This window comes from Pelophylax lessonae (assembly GCF_965119305.1).
Source record: "Pelophylax lessonae genome assembly, chromosome: 3".
Taxonomy (NCBI): domain Eukaryota; kingdom Metazoa; phylum Chordata; class Amphibia; order Anura; family Ranidae; genus Pelophylax; species Pelophylax lessonae.
In genome coordinates, this window is record NC_138770.1 from 268,672,904 (window position 1) to 268,693,007 (window position 20,104).

Genomic DNA, 20,104 nt, shown 5'->3' on the forward strand with positions numbered 1-20,104 from the left:
TGCACCTGCCCATCGGGGAGGTGACGGCTACAAATCCTGAGACGGGGTAGAACGTTGGTGGGGGTGGCATGCTGCAGAGCCCGCGTCCCGAGGTTACACCATCCAATGAGAGGGGGGGGGAGAAACAGTGCCAGACACAGCTAGGCCCACCGGTGCATGTAATTCCATCAATGACACTTCTGTGGGGGGGGGGGGGGGGGGAGGAGCTGGGATGACGTCACATGCAATCATGATTAAATTGGGTTCTGCATCAATGCAGAATCGTAAAAGGCTTTATCACGATGCGCCGATCATTTTCAATACCCCTAGTAGTCTGTGCTGTAGCCTTCTATTCTGATTTTCCAGTACTTGAAAGGTTGTCCACTTTTCCAAGTTTGCAAGTGGACTAGATTAGAAAATGTGACCAAAGACTATCCTATTGTCTATTGGAAGATCTCCCCTTGTATGCCTAGCAAAAAATGGAGTTTTACTTTCAATCTTTTCTATAAACAAAATCCAATTTTTTTTTTTTTTTTTTTTTTTCAGACCGGTTATCTAAAATCATGAATGAGAACAGTATGTTGGCACCTGCCGGGGGCAGGAGTCTCCTGGCCGATTCTTCTGTATTTGACTCCAAATTTACAGAGACGTCAAAAGAAAATATTTTTACTATTCCAACAGACGTTGATGGTAATGTATAACTTTTTCTATCAGTGTGGGTGGGATTGTTTATTTGTGAGGGAGGCAGGGTGACTTGAGACAATGAGGTTTTTTTGGGTTGTCTATTTTGGCAGATCAGTTGGATAAGGAGCTGTGCTAGTGCTTATGTAAGGATCTGGATGTCTTGCTCCCTATTTTAACTCTAGTCAATTTGTTTTAGCCGGACACTTTTCCTAGAGCATTGTGGATAATCTGTCATGCCATTAGAATTGCTAGTGATAAAGCTGAACTTCAGCCTTAAGCAAGCCCATACACGGTGCAAATTTCTTTTCCGCAGCCACGGGTTTAAAAAAAAAAAAGAAAAAAAAAAATTCCAGTATATATCCCATAGTTTGTAGACAAAGTTGTAATCTACTTATTTAATTTTTTTTTTTTTTTTTTTTTTTTTTTTACCATAGACACGTAGCAGAAAACATTTTGGACAAAATTTATTTAGAGATTTTTTAAAAATGTTATGGGATATGTTTTATAGCTGAAGGTAAAAATTGTTTGTTTTATTTTTTTTCAAAATGGTCCATTTTTTTTATTTTTTATTTTATTGATCAAAAAAAAAACCCATAGGGGATCAAATACCACCAAGTGAGAACTCTATTTGTGTGAGAAAATTATAGAAATTGTGTTTGGAAACAGCATTGCATGACCACGCAATTGTCGGTTAAAGTAGCGCAGTGCCGAATAGCAAACAATGCCCTGGTAAGGAAGGGTGTAAAACCTTTCTGGAGGTCAAGTGGTTAAACCCTTTCCCAGTGTGCCAGGCGGCTGGTAGGATCTGTAGTGTAAGCACACTGCATACCAAGAATTTGTTCACAAAGTTGTATTAAGTACGTAAGCACTATCCTACAATGGATACAAATGTCCCAAGTACTGTATGTCGTATCACATTAAACATAATTCATCAGTTATTTGCTACTTTGTGTAATATGTAGACCCTGGGATTGCCAGCCAGCAATATGTAAAGTAGGCTTTGTTTCAATAATGAACAAAGTAGCTTTCTTTAGCCAGACAGTCCAAACTCTTGGTACAAAAACCAAAACGTGGCTCATCGCCGGAAAAACCTGCCCTTTAGCAGGCTTATAGGTGAATGTATCACCCACATGATGCAATCCCCATGTTGGGTACTCGCTCCCGTTCTTCACCGCAATATAGTAATGTGAAGAAAGTTGTCGGCACACCACACTGTAGAGATCCTAAATCTTTATTGTATTTGTAAATTGAGGACAACACAAAGACAGAGTGGCCGGAGCTGTAGAAGCTCCAGACACTCTGTGTTGTTGTCCTTCACTTACTCCTATAATACAGTGCCTTGAAAAAGTATTCACCCCTTGACTTTTTACCTATTTTGTTACATTACAAACTTAAGTTCAATGTTTTGTTAATCCACATTTTTTTTGATGGATCAGAACACAATAGTCTAAGTTGGTTTAGTGAAATGAGAAAAATATTTACATAACTATTTTTTAGAAATAGAAAATTGGCATGTGCGTATGTATTCACCCCCTTGTTATGAAACCCATAAAAAGCTCTGGTGCAACCAATTACCTTCAGAATTCACATAATTAGTGAAATGTCCACCTGTGTGTAATCGAAGTGTCACATGAGCTGTCCTATTACATATACACACCTTTTTTGAAAGGCCCCAGAGGCTGCAACACCTAAGCAAGAGGCACCACTAACCAAACACTGCCATGAAGACCAAGGAACTCTCCAAACAAGTAAGGGACAATGTTGCTGAGAAGTACAAGTCAGGGTTAGGTTATAAAAAAGATCAATCTTTGATGATCCCCAGGAGCACCATCAAATCTATCATAACCAAATTGAAAGAACATGGCACAACAGCAAACCTGCCAAGAGAGACGGCCGCCCACCAAAACTCACATACCGGGCAAGGAGGGCATTAATCAGAGGCAGCACAGAGACCTAAGGTAACCTTTGAGGAGCTGCAGAGTTCCACAGCAGAGACTGGAGTATTTGTACATAGGACGACAGTAAGCTGTACGCTCCATAGAGTTGGGCTTTATGGCAGAGTGGCCAGAAGAAAGCCATTACTCAGCAAAAAACAAAATGGCATGTTTTGAGTTTGCGAAAAGGCATGTGGGAGTCTCCCAAAATGTATGGAGGAAGGTGTTCTGGTCTGATGAGACTAAAATTTTTAACTTTTCGGCCATCAAAGAAAACGCTATGTCAGACGCAAACCCAACACATTACATCACCCAAAGAACACCATCCCCACAGTGAAACGTGGTGGCAGCCACATGCTGTGGGGATGTTTTCAGCAGCCGGGACTGGGAAACTGGTCAGGGTTGAGGGAAAGATGGATGGTGCTAAATACAGGGATATTCATGCGCAAAACCTGTACCACTCTGTGCGTGACTTGAGGCTAGGACGGAGGTTCACCTTCCAGCAGAACAATGACTCCAAACAGACTGCTAAAGCAGCACTTGAGTGGTTTAAGGGGAAACGTGTGTTGTAAATGTGGTGTCATAGCCTAGAAAAAAAAGCCCAGACCTCAATCCAATAGAAAATCTGTGGTCGGACTTAACCACTTGCCGACTGCGCACAGTATATTTACTGCGGCAGTCGGCCCCGGCCAGGCAGAGTGACGTAGGTCTACGTCACTACTTCCTGCCGGTCCTGTGCGCGCTCCCGCGCGTTCCCGCCGACACCGATTGCTCGATTGGGTTCAGAACCGATCAGTCATCAGGTCCAGGCCAATGATTTTTGGCCTGGACCTGTAGATCGGTCCTGCCCAATCAGATCTTGTTCTGAGTCTGTGAAATGTAAACACAGACTCAGAAAAGACGTGCCCTCTTCTCCCATGATCCCTTTTGGATTCATCTGGAGAAGAGAGCACTTCTAACTGTAAGTACTGCACCAAACACAGTCACACACAGCTAGATAGGCACATTTACCCCCCAATCGCCCCCCCGATTAACCCCTACAGCACCTGACACAACACACTATATACAGCATATAGCAGTTACCTATATACCTGTATAAGTGTGATTTGTGAACAGGTGTAGCACTTGCGACCCCCCCCTTTTCCACTTGAATTACCCCCCACCCCCCCCTAATAAAGATTTGAGCCCCTGATCTCCCCTGACCCCCCCCTGATCACCGCTAGTTAACCCCTACACCCTCTGTCACATCAGCACTAATACAAACGCAATATACGGTGTTATTGTACATTTGTATTAGTGTCATTGTGATAAGAATTAGTGCAGGCGACTAAGTTTCTGTCCCAAGAAGGTTTAGGGTCCCCGCCACCCGCCCAATAAAGATTTAAGCCCCTGACCCCCCCCCTGATCACCCCTACACCCCCTGCCATAACACACACCGTATACAGTATATAGCATTTTGCTATATACCCGTATAAGGGTGATTTGTGGTCAGGTCTAGCGCTTGCGACCCCCCTTTTTCCACTTGAATTACCCGCCACCCCCCCCTAATAAAGATTTAAGCCCCTGATCCCCCCTGATCCCCTCCTGATCACCGCTAGTTAACCCCTACACCCTCTGTCACATCAGCACTAATACAAACGTAATATACAGTGTTATTGTATTTTTGTATTAGTGTCATTGTGATCAGAATTAGCGCAGGCGACTAAGTTTCTGTCCCAAGGAGGTTTAGGGTCCCCGCCACCCGCCCAATAAAGATTTAATCCCCTGATCCCCCCCTGATCACCCCTACACCCCCTGCCACAACACACTGTATACAGTATATAGCATTTTCTATATACCCGTATAAGTGTGACTTGTGAACTTGTGACCAGGTTTAGCGCTTGCCACCGTTCCTTTTATCCTTAGGATACCCGCCAGCCCCTTCCAATAAAGATTTAAACCCCTGATCACATCCCGTTAACCCCTACACCCTCTGTCACATTAGCACTAATACACACATAATATACTGTATTTTGTATTAGGGTCATTGTGACTTGAGGTTGTGCTAGCTAGCTAGTTTCTTTCCCAAAGGAGGTTTAGGGTCCCCGCCACCCCCCCCCCCAGATCCCCAGCGCATAGTTTAGAAGTAACCCCTTGATTACCACACACGCACGCACATACACTTCCATTTCTAGTATAGTGTTTGAACAGATCAATATCTGATCTGATCAGAACTATACTAGCGCCCCCATAGTTTAGGGTTCCCAAAACGCGGTGTTTGCACGATCAGCACTGATTCCGGCCAGCACCTGCGTTTAACCCTTTCACCCAGGCAAGTGTAGTAATCAATAGATTACTGTCACTTGCAAAAAAACACAAGACACAAAACCGCTGTTAGCAGAGTCAGGCCTGATCCCTGCTAGCATTAGCAGTTTTTTTGGTAGCGCTTGAAATAATCTTCGACAACCAGGTGCTTTTATTACCTGTGAGTCGCATCACTGTACGGGTAAATTTAGTTACCAAAATGACCAAACGTTCGTACAGAGATGAAGAGCTTATCAGTTTTATGCTGACCGAGTCATCTGATAGCGAAGGGGAAGCTACAATGACCGAATTAGTGTCAGTATATGAACCTGATGACAGCAGCGGCTCCCTGACAGATAGCTCCGACGACAGATGGGTCCCTGTTAGACCCAGGCGTACCCGACCCCCATTCTGAAGTTGTTGAGATGCAGGAATCGCAGGGTGCTCGTATGGAGCAGAGTGTGGTTACTAGTGCCGCTCATTTTTCTGGCGACCTGGCAAGCGCCAGCGGCCTAGTACAACCTGGACCTAGTACAACCAGCACTGCAGTAAGACCTGGTGACGTGGCGAGTCCCCTAAGTGCAGTTGAAGCTGGTGCGGTGGCTAGCACAAGTAGTGGCCCGCAGCCACCGCGTATTCGTAGACAGGCCCGTAGAGCCCATAGTGCCCTCCCTGATGCGCTGGCATATCCTAATTGGCAACCCACCGATACTACAGCGCCAGTACTTCCCCCATTCACCGCCCAACCTGGAATCCACGTGGAGACAGCTGGTTTTACGCCCCTAAACTTTTATGAGCTGTTCTTCACGGAAGATCTTTACAGATCGATTGTGGATCAATCAAATTTATATGCACAACAGTTCATCGCCGCCAACCCAAATTCACACCTTGCCAGACAATTCGGCTGGAAACCTATAACGGTTTCTGAATTTAAGATCTCTCTGGGCCTTTCCCTCCACATGGGCATAACTAAACAGAGTGAGTTGCGGCTATATTGGTCCACTAGCCCAGTTCACCATATGCGCATGTACTCTGCCTCCATGTCCAGGGGGAGATACGAGCAAATTCTGCGATTCATGCATTTCAGCGACAATGAAATCTGTCGTCCTCGGGGAGACCCTGAATACGATCGGCTCCACAAAATTCGGCCCCTCATAGACCACTTCAATCAGCGGTTTGCAGCCTTGTTTACCCCCGAACAAGTTGTCTGCGTTGACGAGTCCCTGATTAAATTTACTGGCCGCCTTGCTATGAAACAGTACCTCCCCAGCAAGCGTGCCAAGTACGGGGTCAAACTGTATAAATTGTGTGACAGGGCCACAGGCTATACAGTTAGTTTCCGGGTCTATGAGGGAAAAGATAGCTGTGTGGAGCCCCCCAACTGCCCAGACTACATAGGGAGCAGCGGTAAGATCGTTTGGGACTTGGTGTCACCCTTATCCGGAAAGGGGTACCATTTGTACGTGGACAACTTTTATACAAGCGTGCCACTATTTAGTCACCTTCTCGATTTACAAATTGGCGCATGTGGCACCGTGCGACCTAATCGCCGGGGCTTCCCCCAACGGCTTGTAAATTCCCGTCTTAGTCGGGGGGCGAGAGCCTGCTTGAAAACGGACAAATTGCTTGCGGTGAAGTGGAAGGATACACGGGATGTTTATGTTCTGTCCTCCCTTCACGCAGACACGACGATCCAAATCACTACGGCAACTGGCGTTGTGGAGAAACCCCTCTGTGTCCACGAATATAACCTTAACATGGGAGGGGTGGACCTTAATGACCAGCTTTTGGCGCCGTATTTAGTTGCCCGTAAAGCCAGACGCTGGTACAAAAGTGTCTGTTTACCTTTACCAATTGGCTATGCTGAACGCCTTTGTCCTATACAGGGCGTCAGGACGAACTGGATCTTTCCGGGAATTCCAGGAAGAGATCATCCTTGCCTACCTGTACCCAGGAGGCATGCCTGCCCAACTTCCCCTTCCAGATGCAGTGAGCCGGCTGCATGAGAGGCATTTTCCTTATGTCCTCCCGAGTACCCCTACCCAAAGATACCCCCAAAAAAGATGTCGTGTCTGTAGCAGGCGCGGATTTAGGCGTGACACCCGTTATTATTGTCCCAAATGTCCTGACCAACCTGGTCTCTGCATCGGGGAATGTTTCGAGCGCTACCATACACTAGTGGAGTATTAGCGTAGGGTACAGCACGACACAGTGTAGGGCACACAAACACAGGGTCTCGAAAGATGTTGGATGTCCATCGACATTTTGAGAGACCCAAGCTGGAAGAGAAGATCGCAGAAGATCGCAGTCCCAAATCAAGAAACAGTTAGAAAAATAAAAGGATCCAAAAACTGTTGTGTCAGTAATTTTATATGTCCTTCTACTCCTTCCTACTGTACTTTTTTCAATGTCCTTTGTTTGTTTTTTCATTCTTTTGTGACCTGTTTCTCTTGCAGGTACTTGTCGGCTACCACGCATTGATTTTATATATTCTGACACAAACAGTGTTTGCGCTCAGCATATATGGATACCTTTGCTGATAGCAGCTGTGGTGATTTTCTGATTTCAGCACTGCAGTTAAAATCCTATTTTGGTATACGTGGATAGTGTCGTGTATACCCATCATTAAATTCAGTGGGTGGTTGTTTGGGCGGTTAATGATGAGTAATACTACGCATTATTCCTGTGCTGATTTCTGATAGGTTCTCTTTTTTTCCGTTCAGCCCACAGGCTGCATGAAAAAAAAAAAACCTATATGCCAAACAAGGACCACCAATGTACTGGTACGTTGCTGGACTTTGAGTGGTTATACCAGGATGATGCCTGCAGATTTAGGCATCATCTTGGTATCGTTTTTTACAGCCATCGGTCGGCTTACATGTAAAAGCAATCCTAGCAGGTAATTGGCCGCTAGACTGCTTTTACATGCAGTGGGAGGGGCCTCCCCCCCCCCCCAACCGCCGCCTTCCGTGGTTTTTCTCGGGCTCTCCTGTCCCACCGGTTAACCCGAGAGTGCAGCCGGTGGTTCAATTGTCTAACCATAGAGCTAATTGGAGATGAGAATGGCTCCAATCATCTCTATGGCCTAAGATGCCGGAGGCTACGAGCATTTCATGACTTCTGTTTCGCCAGAAATAAGCAGGGCCATTGGGAAATTGGGAAAGTATTTTATCACACCAATTTTGGTGTGGTCAGATGCGTTAAGGTCAGAGGAGAGATCTAGAGTCTAAAAGACCCCAATTTTTTTAAAAAAGAGTACCTGTCACCACAGATTGCTATCATGGGGGATATTTAAATTCACTGTGATAACAATAAAAATGATTAAAAAAAAAAAAAAAATGAAAGGAAAGGTGTCAAAATAACATAAAAAAGCAAAAGAAAAAAAAAAAAAATTGAGCCCCCCCCCCTTTCCCCCGGTGCTTGCGCACAATGGCGCACGCAAGCGGTGGTCTAGTGTCATATGTAAACCGCAATTGCAGCATGCATGTGAGGTATCGCCGCGATCGCCAGATCGAGTGCACTAATTCTTGCAGTAGACCTCCTCTGTAAGTCTAACGTGGTAACCTGTAGAGACTTTTGAAGGTTTTTAAAAATGTACGTATGTTTTTGCCGCTGCGCAGGCATGCGCAATTTTTAAAGCATGTCATGTTAGGTGTCTATGAACTCGGCATAAGATCATCTTTTAAATTTTACCAAAAAAATTGGAATTATATAGTGTATTTGTGCAATAAATTAAAAAAAAAATGTATTTTTTTCGCAAAAATTGCATTTGGAAAATCTGTGCGCAAATACCGTGTGACAAAAAAATTTGCAACATCCACCATTTTATTCTATAGGGCCTCTGCTTTAAAAAAATATATAATGTTTGGGGGTTCAAAGTAATTTTCTAGTAAAAAAAAAAATATTTTTTCATGTAAACAAAAAGGCACAGAAAAGGCTTGGTTTTCAAGTGGTTAGAAGAGTGGGTGATGTGTGGCTAAGATTGAGCATAAAATGCCGGGACAGTTCAAACACCCCCCAAATGACCCCTTTTTGAAAAGTAGACACCCAAAGCTTTTTTCTGAGAGGCATGGTGAGTCCATGGAGTATTTTATATTTTGCCACAAGTTTCGGGAAAATTATTATTATTTTTTTTGTTGTTGTTTTTTTACAGAAAGTTGTCACTAAATGATATATTGCTCATGCATGCCATGGGAATATGTGAAATGACACCCCAAAATACATTCTTTTGCTTCTCCTGAGTACAGAGATACCCCATGTGTGAGACTTTTTGGGAGCCTAGCTGTGTACGCGACCCCGACAACCAGTCCACATCTTCAGGTTTTCTGATGGCGTAAATTGCTGATTTTACCCCTGACTACCTGTCAGAGTTTCAGAGGCCCTGAAATTTCAAGATAGCACAAAACCCCCCCAAATGACCCCATTTTGCAAAGTAGACACTCCAAGCTACTGGCTGAGAAGCATGGTGAGTCCATGGAATAGTTTATATTTTGCCACAAGTTTCGAGGAAAAAATTTTTTTTTTTATTTTTTTTACACAAAGTTGTCAGTAAATGATATATTGCTCACACATGCCATGGATTTATGTGAAATGACACCCCAAAATACATTCTGCTGCTTCTCCTGAGTACAATGATACCCCATGTGTGAGACTTTTTGCCAGTCTAGCCGCGTACAGGACCCGGAAAACCAATGCGCACCTTTTGGCTTTCCAAGGGCGTAAATTGTTGATCTCACTCCTTACTACCTATCACACTTTTGAAGTCCATAAAAAGCCAAGATGGCACAAAACCCCCCCAAATTACCCCATTTTGCAAAGTAGACACTCCAATCTATTTGCTGAGAGGCATGGTGAGTATTTTGCAGCTCTAATTTTTTTTGGAAAATGAAGAAAAAACAGGAAAATGCATTTTTTTTCCTCTTTTTTCAATTTCCAAAGCTTTGTGACAAAAAGTGAGATCTGCAAAATACTCAACATGCCTCTCTGCAAATAGCTCAGGTTGTCTACTTTCCGAAAAGGGGTCATTTGGGGGGGGGGGGGGTTGTGCTGTCTTGGCATTTCATGGCCTCCAAAACTGTGATAGGTAGTCAGGAGTGAAATCAACAATTTACGCCCTTGGAAAGCCTGAAAGTGGAGGTTGGTTTTCGGGGTCCTGTACTCGGCTAGACGGCAAAAAAGTCTCACACATGGGGTATCCCTGTACTCAGGAGAAGCAGTAGAATGTATTTTGGGGTGTCATTTCACATATACCCATGGCATGTGTGAGCAATATATCATTTACTGACAACTTTGTGTAAAAAAAACAAAAAAAAAATAATAATATATTTCCCGGAACTTGTGGCAAAATATAAAATATTCCATGGACTCACCATGCCTCTCAGCAAATAGCTTGGGGTGTCTCCTTTCCAAAATGGGGTCATTTGGGGGGGTTTTGTGCTATCTTGGAATTTTAGGGCCTCTGAAACTGTGATAGGTAGTCAGGAGTGAAATCAACAATTTACGCCCTTGGAAAGCCTGAAAGTGGAGGTTGGTTTTCGGGGTCCTGTACTCGGCTAGACTGCAAAAAAGTCTCACACATGGGGTATCCCTGTACTCAGGAGAAGCAGTAGAATGTATTTTGGGGTGTCATTTCACATATACCCATGGCATGTGTGAGCAATATATCATTTACTGACAACTTTGTGTAAAAAAAACAAAAAAAAAATAATAATATATTTCCCGGAACTTGTGGCAAAATATAAAATATTCCATGGACTCACCATGCCTCTCAGCAAATAGCTTGGGGTGTCTACTTTCCAAAATGGGGTCATTTGGGGGGGTTTTGTGCTATCTTGGAATTTTAGGGCCTGCAAAACTGTGACAGGTAGTGCAGAGATGACATGAACCATTTACGCCATTAGAAAACCTGAGAGTGTTGATTGGCTTTTGCGGTCCTGTACACAGCTAGGCTCCCAAAAAGTCTCACACATGGGGTATCCCCATACACAGGAGAAGCAGCAGAATGTATTTTGGGGTGTCATTCCACATATACCCATGTCATGTGTGAGAAATTTATCTTTTAGTGACAACGTTGTGTAAAAAAAAAAAAATTAAAAAAAAAAAATTTTCACAAAACTTGTGGCAAAATATAAAATATTCCATGGACTCACCATGCCTCTCAGCAAACAGCTTGGGGTGTCTACTTTCCAAAATAAGGTCATTTGGGGGGGTTTTGTGGTATCTTGACATTTCAGGGCCTCCTAAACCGTTAGAGGTAGTGAGAAAATGCAATGAAAAATGTACGCCCTTTGAAATTCTGATGGTGGTGATTTGTTTTTGGGGACCCCTACACAGCTAGGCTCCCAAAAAGTCCCACATATGTGGTATCCCTGTACTCAGGAGAAGCAGCAGAATATATTTTGGGGTGTAATTACACATATACCCATAGCATGTGTGAGCAATATATAATTTCAATGACAACTTTGTTTTCAAACACCTGTGACAAAAAAATGAAATATTCAATGAGCTCAACATGCCTGTCAGGACATTCCTTAGGATGTCTACTTTCCAAAAAGTGGTAGTTTGGGGGGGTTTTGTACTGCCCCGCCATTTTAGCACTTCATGAAATGAGATTGGCAGTCAGAAATTAAAGCTGCGTAAATTTCACTATTTACACCATAGTTTGTAGACGCTATAACTTTTGCGCAAACCAATAAAAATACGCTCATTGATTTTTTTTTTTTTGTCAAAGACATGTAGCTAAATATATTTTGGCAAAAAAAATGACATAAATTGAGTATATTGGATATTTTTTAAAAGACAAAGTTGAAAATGTCTTTTTTTTGCAAAATTTTCGCTCTTTTTTTATTAATATCGCAAAAAATAAAAAGCGCAGAGGCGATCAAATACCACCAAAAGAAAGCTCTGTTTGTGAGAAAAAAAGGACGTAAATTTCGTTTAGGTACAGCATTGCATGACCGAGCAATTATCAGTTAGTCACGAAGTGCCAAGTTGAAAAAAGGGGTCTGGTCTTTAAGCTGCAAAAATCCTCCGGTGGGAAAGTGGTTAAAGATTGCTATTCACAAGCACAAACCATCCAACTTGAAGGAGCTGGAGAAGTTTTACAAGGAGGAATTGGCAAAAATCCCAGTGGTAAGATGTGGCAAGCCTAGAGACTTATCCAAAGCGACTTGGCGCTATGATTGTCGCAAAAGGTGGCTCTACAAAGTATTGACTTTAGGGGGGTGAATAGTTATGCACATTGCCTTTTTCTGTTATTTTGTCCTATTTGTTTGCTTCACATAAAAAAAAAAAAAAAAATCTTCAAAGTTGTGGGCATGTTCTGTAAATGTTGCAAATCCTCAAACAATCCATGTTGATTCCAGGTTGTGAGACAACAAAACACGAAAAATGCCAAGGGGGGTTAATAAGGGGGCGTTCAAAAGCCAGGTTGCTAGCTGCTTATTGGGGGTCTCAGTCACAGCAGTCCACCACTGTTTCTAAAGTGTGTCTTACCTCACACTCCACCTCAGATGCCTGCTGGCTGTTTTCTCTTGCTTTAAGTCCTTGTAATTGGGGTTGGGGCTCCCCCCCCCTCCCCTCCTAATTTGAGATCCCATTTAAGGCTTTACCAATCTTGGAACCCCCTCATCTTGCATGGGTGAAAACTCCTGAGTACTCCAAATCTGCATTCAGACGCCCCCCTTTTAAGGGACCACAACCCAGATAACAGCAAAACATACTGGTCTTCCAGAGTCCACACCTTAATTCTGTTTATAATGGTTCATTTTAATCTATCCAAAAAATACATGCATGCACATAGGTAGTGAGTACCACTTAATCATATAGCAGCTGATGCTAAATGCCTACAGGTGTTCAGTACCCAAGATAGAATAAGTAGAGCCAAGCCAGACTCTGAAGACAAGGATAAATCCTACATTTTGGGGTTGTAGAAACCCCCTTTTATCAAGAACCACTTAAGGCTTATCGTCTGAACACCTGCTCCATAAATTCAGTGGTTGCTACCATCCGCTACTCTCCTCTGATGGCAGTATGACAAAATATGATTCCACAATGACATCAATTCCAGTTTCTCCCTGCTCTCAGGACTCTGCAAGGCAAGTATCAGAGCTTGCGACTTTATTTGGAACAAAATGTTTTTCGATTTTGCCAACAGACAAGGTGGTGTTCAGGCCCCAGACTTATCGTCAAAGATGGTATCTGCTTTTCCCCTTAACCTGCACATTGTCCTTCTGTCTGGCTCTTCATCGCCCAAGGTAAATTTACCTGTATTTTTTAGGTGGTGCTCAGATTGTGAGCAGATCTCCCTCCAGCTACTGCAGCCGTGAGCGTGTTGTAACCATTTGCCATCCAGGAAGTATATATGCGTACACTGGATGGCAAGTGGTTAAACCAAAGCAGAAGAAAAGCGATCTTTTAGTGTTTTTGGTGTATTTCTTTTTTTTTTTTTTTTTTTTTTTTTTTATGGATTGCAAAAAACTTTTTGCAAGACTAATTTTACCAAAAGAAAAAGTATTTTGTCCTATTTAAATTTTTATTTTGAAGTGACAGTTATTTCTGAATTGACAGTGTACAAATGAGCCATAGCTTTGGCATTCTGCAGAGTGGGACCACTGCTCTGTTGGGAAGCAGCAATCACTTTGCAGACTCCCTACACGCTCCTTATGAAGTCTGAGTTGTAGCTCTTTGCAATCAGCAAAGCTCATGCTTCCTAATGATTGGAGAACTCTAGCTCTAATTCAGGGGGTGTGATGGATATCTGCAATGAGACCACTTCTTTCCTGTAGAGAGCCTTCTCTGAAGTTGCTGGCTTTTTACTCAGGCTGTGGCTGCTCTAGAAGAATGTAAGACACTGAACCACTTTGTTTTAGTATGACTGTAATGCATTTAGTTAGTTTAGGCTGTAGGTTCAATGTGCTTGTCTTTTGTTTTGGACATTTCTACTAAAAATGCTTCCAGAATTATTGAAAGGTGTCTATTTTAGGATTATATGTGCCAGCTTGGTTATATATAATGCTCTACAGCAAAGTATGTCACTGCCAGGAGTTTATGTAGATTGTAGCAGGCTATAGGCACTCTGTAGCACTTACTGACCTACTATAGTGGTATTTTTTTTCTTCTAATCAAAGATCACAGTCCAGAAAAAAATGTTGGTGAGACATGGTGTCAATTTTACATTTATTCAATATAATCTCAATATTACTTTAGAAATTCTAAAATAAACCTGTAAGTACTCTTGTTACAGGGGAAGGCAGTTGCTGGAGCTTTGCCATGAAGTCAGGAAAAGTTGAGCCCTAGTTATAAAATTGTAAAATTAAAGTAGATCTATCAGCAAAACTTTAACTCTGTTTAGCATAAGGAAGGGATACACAGTGGTTAAAATAATTATTGGATCCCCTGCAGATTTTGTAAGTTTGTCCACTTAAAAAGAAATCAAGAGTCTATAATTATCACAGGTGTATTTTAAAGGATAGAGACAGAATATCAACCCAAAATCCAGAAACAACCCATGATACAAATGTTATAAACTGAGTTTCAGTTCCATGAGAAAATAAGTATTTGAGCCCCAACCAACAATAATAATTCTGGCTCCCACATACTGGCTACAGTATGTGCTCATGTGGTACACAGATTAGTCCTGTCAATTTTAAGGTGCTCCTAACGACAAATCATTATGTGTATAAAAGACACCTGTCCACAGAATCTTTCTTCCATTCAAACCTCGCCATCCTGGGCAAGACCAAAGAGCAGTCAAAAGACGTCAGGGACAAGATTGTAGACCTGCACAAGGCTAGAATGGGCTACAAAACCATCAGCAAAAGGCTTAGTGAGAAGGAGACAATTGTTGGAGCGATAATTTGCAACTGGAAGAAATACAAAATAACCATCAATCGCCCTCAGTCTAGAGCTCCATGCAAGATTTTGCCTCATGGGGTAAGGACGATCATGCGAAAAGTGAGGGATCAGCCCAGAACTACACGGGAGGAGCTTGTGAATTATCTCATGGCAGTTGAAACCAGTCACCAAACAAACCATTGGTAACACAATATGCCACCATGTACTTAAATCCTGCAGAGCCTGTAAGGTCTCCCTCTGGCACAGGCCCGTTTTGAAGGTGCCAATGAACATCTAAATGATTCAGAGAAAAATTGGGAGTAAGTGCTGTGGTCAGGTGAGATCAAATTGGGCTATTTTGCATCAATTCGACTTGCCATGTTTGGAAGAAAAATGCTGACTCTGACCCTAAGAACACCATCCCTACAGTTAAGCACAGAGGCAGAAACCTTATGCTTTGGGGCTTTCTCTGCTAAAGGTACAGGTCGACTTTGCGGCATTGGGGGGGGGAATGGTCGGGGCCATGTATTGTAAAATCTTGGATGAGAACTCTCCCTTAGCCAGAACACATGCTGGAAGACCCATCCATGACCCATCTTCAATGACCCAAAACATATCTCCAAGGCAACAAAGGAGTGGTTCAAGAAGAAACCCATTGGGGCATGGAGTGGCCTAGCCAGTCGCCAGATCTTAATTCTCTAGCAAATTTATGGAGGGAGCTGAAACTTCAAGAAACCTTAAGAATTCAGAAAAGATCTGTAAAGAAGAAGATTGGACCAAAATCCCTCCAGACGTGTGCAAACCTGGTAACCAACTACAAAAAATAAATGTCTTCCCTCTGCCAACAAGGGTTTCTCCGCCAAGTCTAAGGACATGTTTTGCTTGGGGAACAAATACTTATTTTACTCACTGAACTGTAACTTAACTTGTAACATTTTGTAATGTGTTTTTTTTTTTTTTTTTTCTGGATTTTTTCGTTGATGTTCTGTCTATCTTTTTAAAATACAGCTATGATAAAAATTGTAGACCCTTTCTTTGTAAGTGGGCAAACTTAAAAATCTGCAGGGGATCAAATAATTTCCCCACTGTACTGTTATATATATTACAGTGGGTACGGAAAGTATTCAAACCCCCTTAAATTTTTCACTCTTTGTTATATTGCAGCCATTTGCTAAAATCATTTAGGTTCATTCTTCTTCCTCATGAATGTACACATAGCACCCCATACTGACAGAAAAACACAGAATTGTTGACATTGTTGCAGATTTATTAAAAAAGAAAAACTGAAATATCACATGGTCCTAAGTATTCAGACCCTTTGCTGTGACACTCCTATATTTAACTCATTGGCTTTCCATTTCTTCTGATCATCCTTGAGATGGTTCTACACCTTCATTTGAGTCCAGCTGTGTTTGATTATACTGATTGGACTTAGGAAAAGCCTAAGATTAGGAAAGCCACACACCTGTCTATATAAGACCTTCCAGATCACAATGCATGTCAGAGCAAATGAGAATCAAGAGGTCAAAGGAACTGCCTGAAGAGCTCAGACAGAATTGTGGCAAGGCACAGATCTGGCCAAGGTTACAAAGATTTCTGCTGCACTTAAGGTTCCTAAGAGCACAGTGGCCTCCATAATCCTCAAATGGAAGACGTTTGGGACGACCAGAACCCTTCCTAGAGCTGGCCGTACGGCCAAACTGCGCTATCAGGGGAGAAGAGCCTTGGTGAGAGAGGTAAAGAAGAACCCAAAGATCACTGTGGCTGAGCTCCAGAGATGCAGTCAGATGGGAGAAAGTTGTAGAAAGTCAACCATCCCTGCAGCCCTCCACCAGTCGGGGCTTTATGGCAGAGTGGCCTGACGGAAGCCTCTCCTCAGTGTAAGACACATGAAAGCCCGCATGGAGTTTGCTAAAAAACACCTGAAGGACTCCAAGATGGTGAGATTCTCTGGTCTGATGAGACCAAAATAGAACTTTTTGGCCTTAATTCTAAGCGGTATGTGTGGAGAAAACCAGGCACTGCTCATCACCTGTCCAATACAGTCCCAACAGTGAAGCATGGTGGTGGCAGCATCATGCTGTGGGGGTGTTTTTCAGCTGCAGGGACAGGACGACTGGTTGCAATCGAGGGAAAGATGAATGCGGCCAAGTACAGGGATATCCTGGACAAAAACCTTCTCCAGAGTGCTCTGGACCTCAGACTGGGCCGAAGGTTTACCTTCCAACAAGACAATGACCCTAAGCACACAGCTTAAATAACGGAGTGGCTTCACAACAACTCCGTGACTGTTCTTGAATGGCCCAGCCAGAGCCCTGACTTAAACCCAATTGAGCATCTCTGGAGAGACCTAAAAATGGCTGTCCACCAACGTTTACCATCCAACCTGACAGAACTGGAGAGGATCTGCAAGGAGGAATGGCAGAGGATCCCCAAATCCAGGTGTGAAAGACTTGTTGCATCTTTCCCAAAAAGACTCCTGGCTGTATTGGATCAAAAGGGGGCTTCTACTAAATACTGAGCAAAGGGTCTGAATACTTAGGACCATGTGATATTTCAGTTTTTCTTTTTTAATAAATCTGCAACAATGTCAACAATTCTGTGTTTTTCTGTCAGTATGGGGTGCTATGTGTACATTCATGAGGAAGAAGAATGAACTTAAATGATTTTAGCAAATGGCTGCAATATAACAGAGTGAAAAATTTAAGGGGGTCTGAATACTTTCCGTACCCACTGTGTGTGTGTGTGTAATAGAGATATATATATATATATATATATATATATATATATATATATATATATATATATATATATATATATATCTCTATCTATCTCTCTATCTCAAATTAAAAGTGATCCAAGTATCCAGTGATGAAGTGATTCAAAGCAGTCTTTCACCAGTATAATAATTTCACCAAATGGCTTCCCTTATGAAGTAGAAATTGACATAGAACTGCCAAATATGCTTGCTTTGGGATGTTGTTCCATCAATCCAGCCCAGGAAAGCTCTCTTGCCTTTGTGAAAATTTAAGGTACCAAGGTATTTAGCACCTCCCATCCATAAAATCTCCAAAATCTAATTGTGTAGCATTGGTGTAAATCTATAAAAGAAACCTATCCAAATCCATAAAACATGTAAAAAAAAATAAAAATTTGCTTTTTTGCAATATACACGATAGTGTCAAAAGTATTGGGACACATGCCTTTCTGGGCACATGAACTTTATTAGCATCCCAGTTTAAGTCTGTAGGATTCAATATTGAGTTGGTCCACCCTTTGCAGCTATAACAACTTCAACTCTTCTAGGAAGGCTGTCCACAAAGTTTAGGCGTGTCTATGGGAATTTTTTTTTTTTTTTTTTTTTTTTTTTTAACTATTCCAGGTGTGCATTAGTGAGGTCAGGCACTGATGTTGGAGGAGGAGGTATGGCTGAGGTCAGGACTGTGCAGGCCAGTCAAGTTCCTGCTCCCCAAATTCGCTCATCCATGTCTTTATTGACCTTGCTTTATGCACTGGTCCAGATCACTTGGTGGAGGGGGGATTCTGGTGTTGGGTTGTTTTTCAGGGGTTGGGCTTGGCCCCTTAGTTCCAGTGACGGGAACTCTAGGTGTCAGTATACCAAGACATTTAGGACAATTTCATGCTCCCAACTTTGTCGAAAGAGTTTGGGGATGAGCCCTTTCCTGTTCCAACATGACTGCGCACCAGCTATATACTGCTGACAAAAGGTATTAGGAGTTTATATTTACTAAAATAATTGCATTCCCATGTACTGTGGATATAGCGAATGCAGGGTCCTGGGTTTAGTAACACTTTAAGGCGTTTCATATTTTGTTGCACTGAATATTTATTTGCTATAAGGGGGTGTGTTTTTTTTTTTTGTATATCTACACTTGTTGCACACAGCTCTTTGATATACAACTAAGCGCTGACATTTTTTTCATTTATTATAGATAATTAGGTGTCCCACTCCTTCTCATAAGCCTTCTAAAGCACTAATACTAGAAGAAAGTGAAGGAGTGTGTCTGACCAAGTCAGTTAGACTTCACTGAAATCTGGGCATATCAGCCAGTAAGCAACAGACTAGTGCACTCTCCTCAGCCTGTGGTTTTGTAACATCCCCAGTGTAGTTCTGTAGTAGGTGAGCAACGACATAATGGTATTGCTGTATTACGTCACAGTTCACTGTAATGGGTTGGCTTGGTCTGACGGGTTCACTAATTTAGCCTTGCTTGATGGCGACTCCTGGTCTGTGGGCATATCCTTTTACAGGCAGGTAGACTATAATTTTACAACATGCCCACATTACCACCCAGTGCCCCTTCAGATGTTGTGCACACTCACAGGAAATTATGTTCAGTAGGCATATCCACATGGAAGTGGTGATGTCACTGACAGATTAAAAAAAAAAATACACACATAGCTATATCTATATCTATGTCACATGTGCATAGGGACAGAAAGAATGGGTAACACTGTAACTAGCCTCGAGTACAGCCTTTAAAAGTTTAAAATGGGAGTAGGTTTGCTTTAACCTTGAAACAAAACACAAGTTTCTCTTACGTCCTCCGACAGTCCCCGCCCACTCACAAGTCTTCACCAATGGGTATTGACCTTTGCTCCCTAGGAGTAGCTAGGCAACAAGAATTGTTAATACAAAGCTTTTAACATAGACACACCCCTAGGGGCTGTCCCCTCAGTCAATACCTCCCTGCACCAGCATTCCCAACTCAGTTTGACTTTGCCTAGCTTAGGAATAGCTGGCTATCCTGTGCTGGGGCTCAGTCTCAGCCTTCTACCCTTTCTTTGATTTTATTTCAAGTATTTTTCTCTTTTCCTTGCTAGCTGTTATTTTGTCAGCCTTAGTTTAGGGATCTTCTGATGAAGAATCATCATGCGGAGCTGGGTCTCGGACTGGCCGCCCTGCATCCCAGGGCTGAGAGCCAGATGGATCCCCAGCCTGCCATCGAGCGTTCAGCTTAGGTTTTACCCTGGCACATTGAACGACCCATCCCTGTTCGCTGCAGGGTTGCTGCCTGTGAGGTGGCTACCTCACTGGACGCCATGACTGCGGTCCACAAGCATCCTGGCTGCGGCACTCCCTGTCTGCCCTGATAGCGGTTTGTCGCTGGAGACGGCTCCCCACGCCATCTGGTATGGTAAGCACCTTCTGTGTGTGGACCTTCTGTATGGGTGTCACTGTGGCTGTGTATTACCCTCCTTGTCTGTGTAACTGCGGGCTCCCTGTCAGATCCCTGTGTGGCTGCATACCTGTGGGCTGCAAGGGGGGGCCATCCTGCTCTGCTGTTTAATATGCTCTGGGTGCAGTTTGTGTGCAGACATGTGTGTGTGCGGCGATCCGCCATTTTATTTGCCTGTATACTGTGACC

General features: G+C 42.9%; 1 protein-coding gene across 2 annotated transcripts in view; it reads left to right on the plus strand.

Annotated features, from left to right (window-relative positions):
- Nucleotides 1-524: 524 nt before the first annotated feature.
- Nucleotides 525-20,104, plus strand: part of ECT2 (epithelial cell transforming 2) — a 181,031-nt gene continuing 161,451 nt past the window's right edge. For both annotated transcript variants that reach the window (XM_082252570.1, XM_082252571.1), the window contains exon 1: nucleotides 525-669. In XM_082252570.1, coding sequence (XP_082108696.1) covers nucleotides 543-669 — 127 coding nt within the window. In that variant the 5' untranslated portion in view covers nucleotides 525-542. The remainder of the gene's footprint in view (nucleotides 670-20,104) is intronic.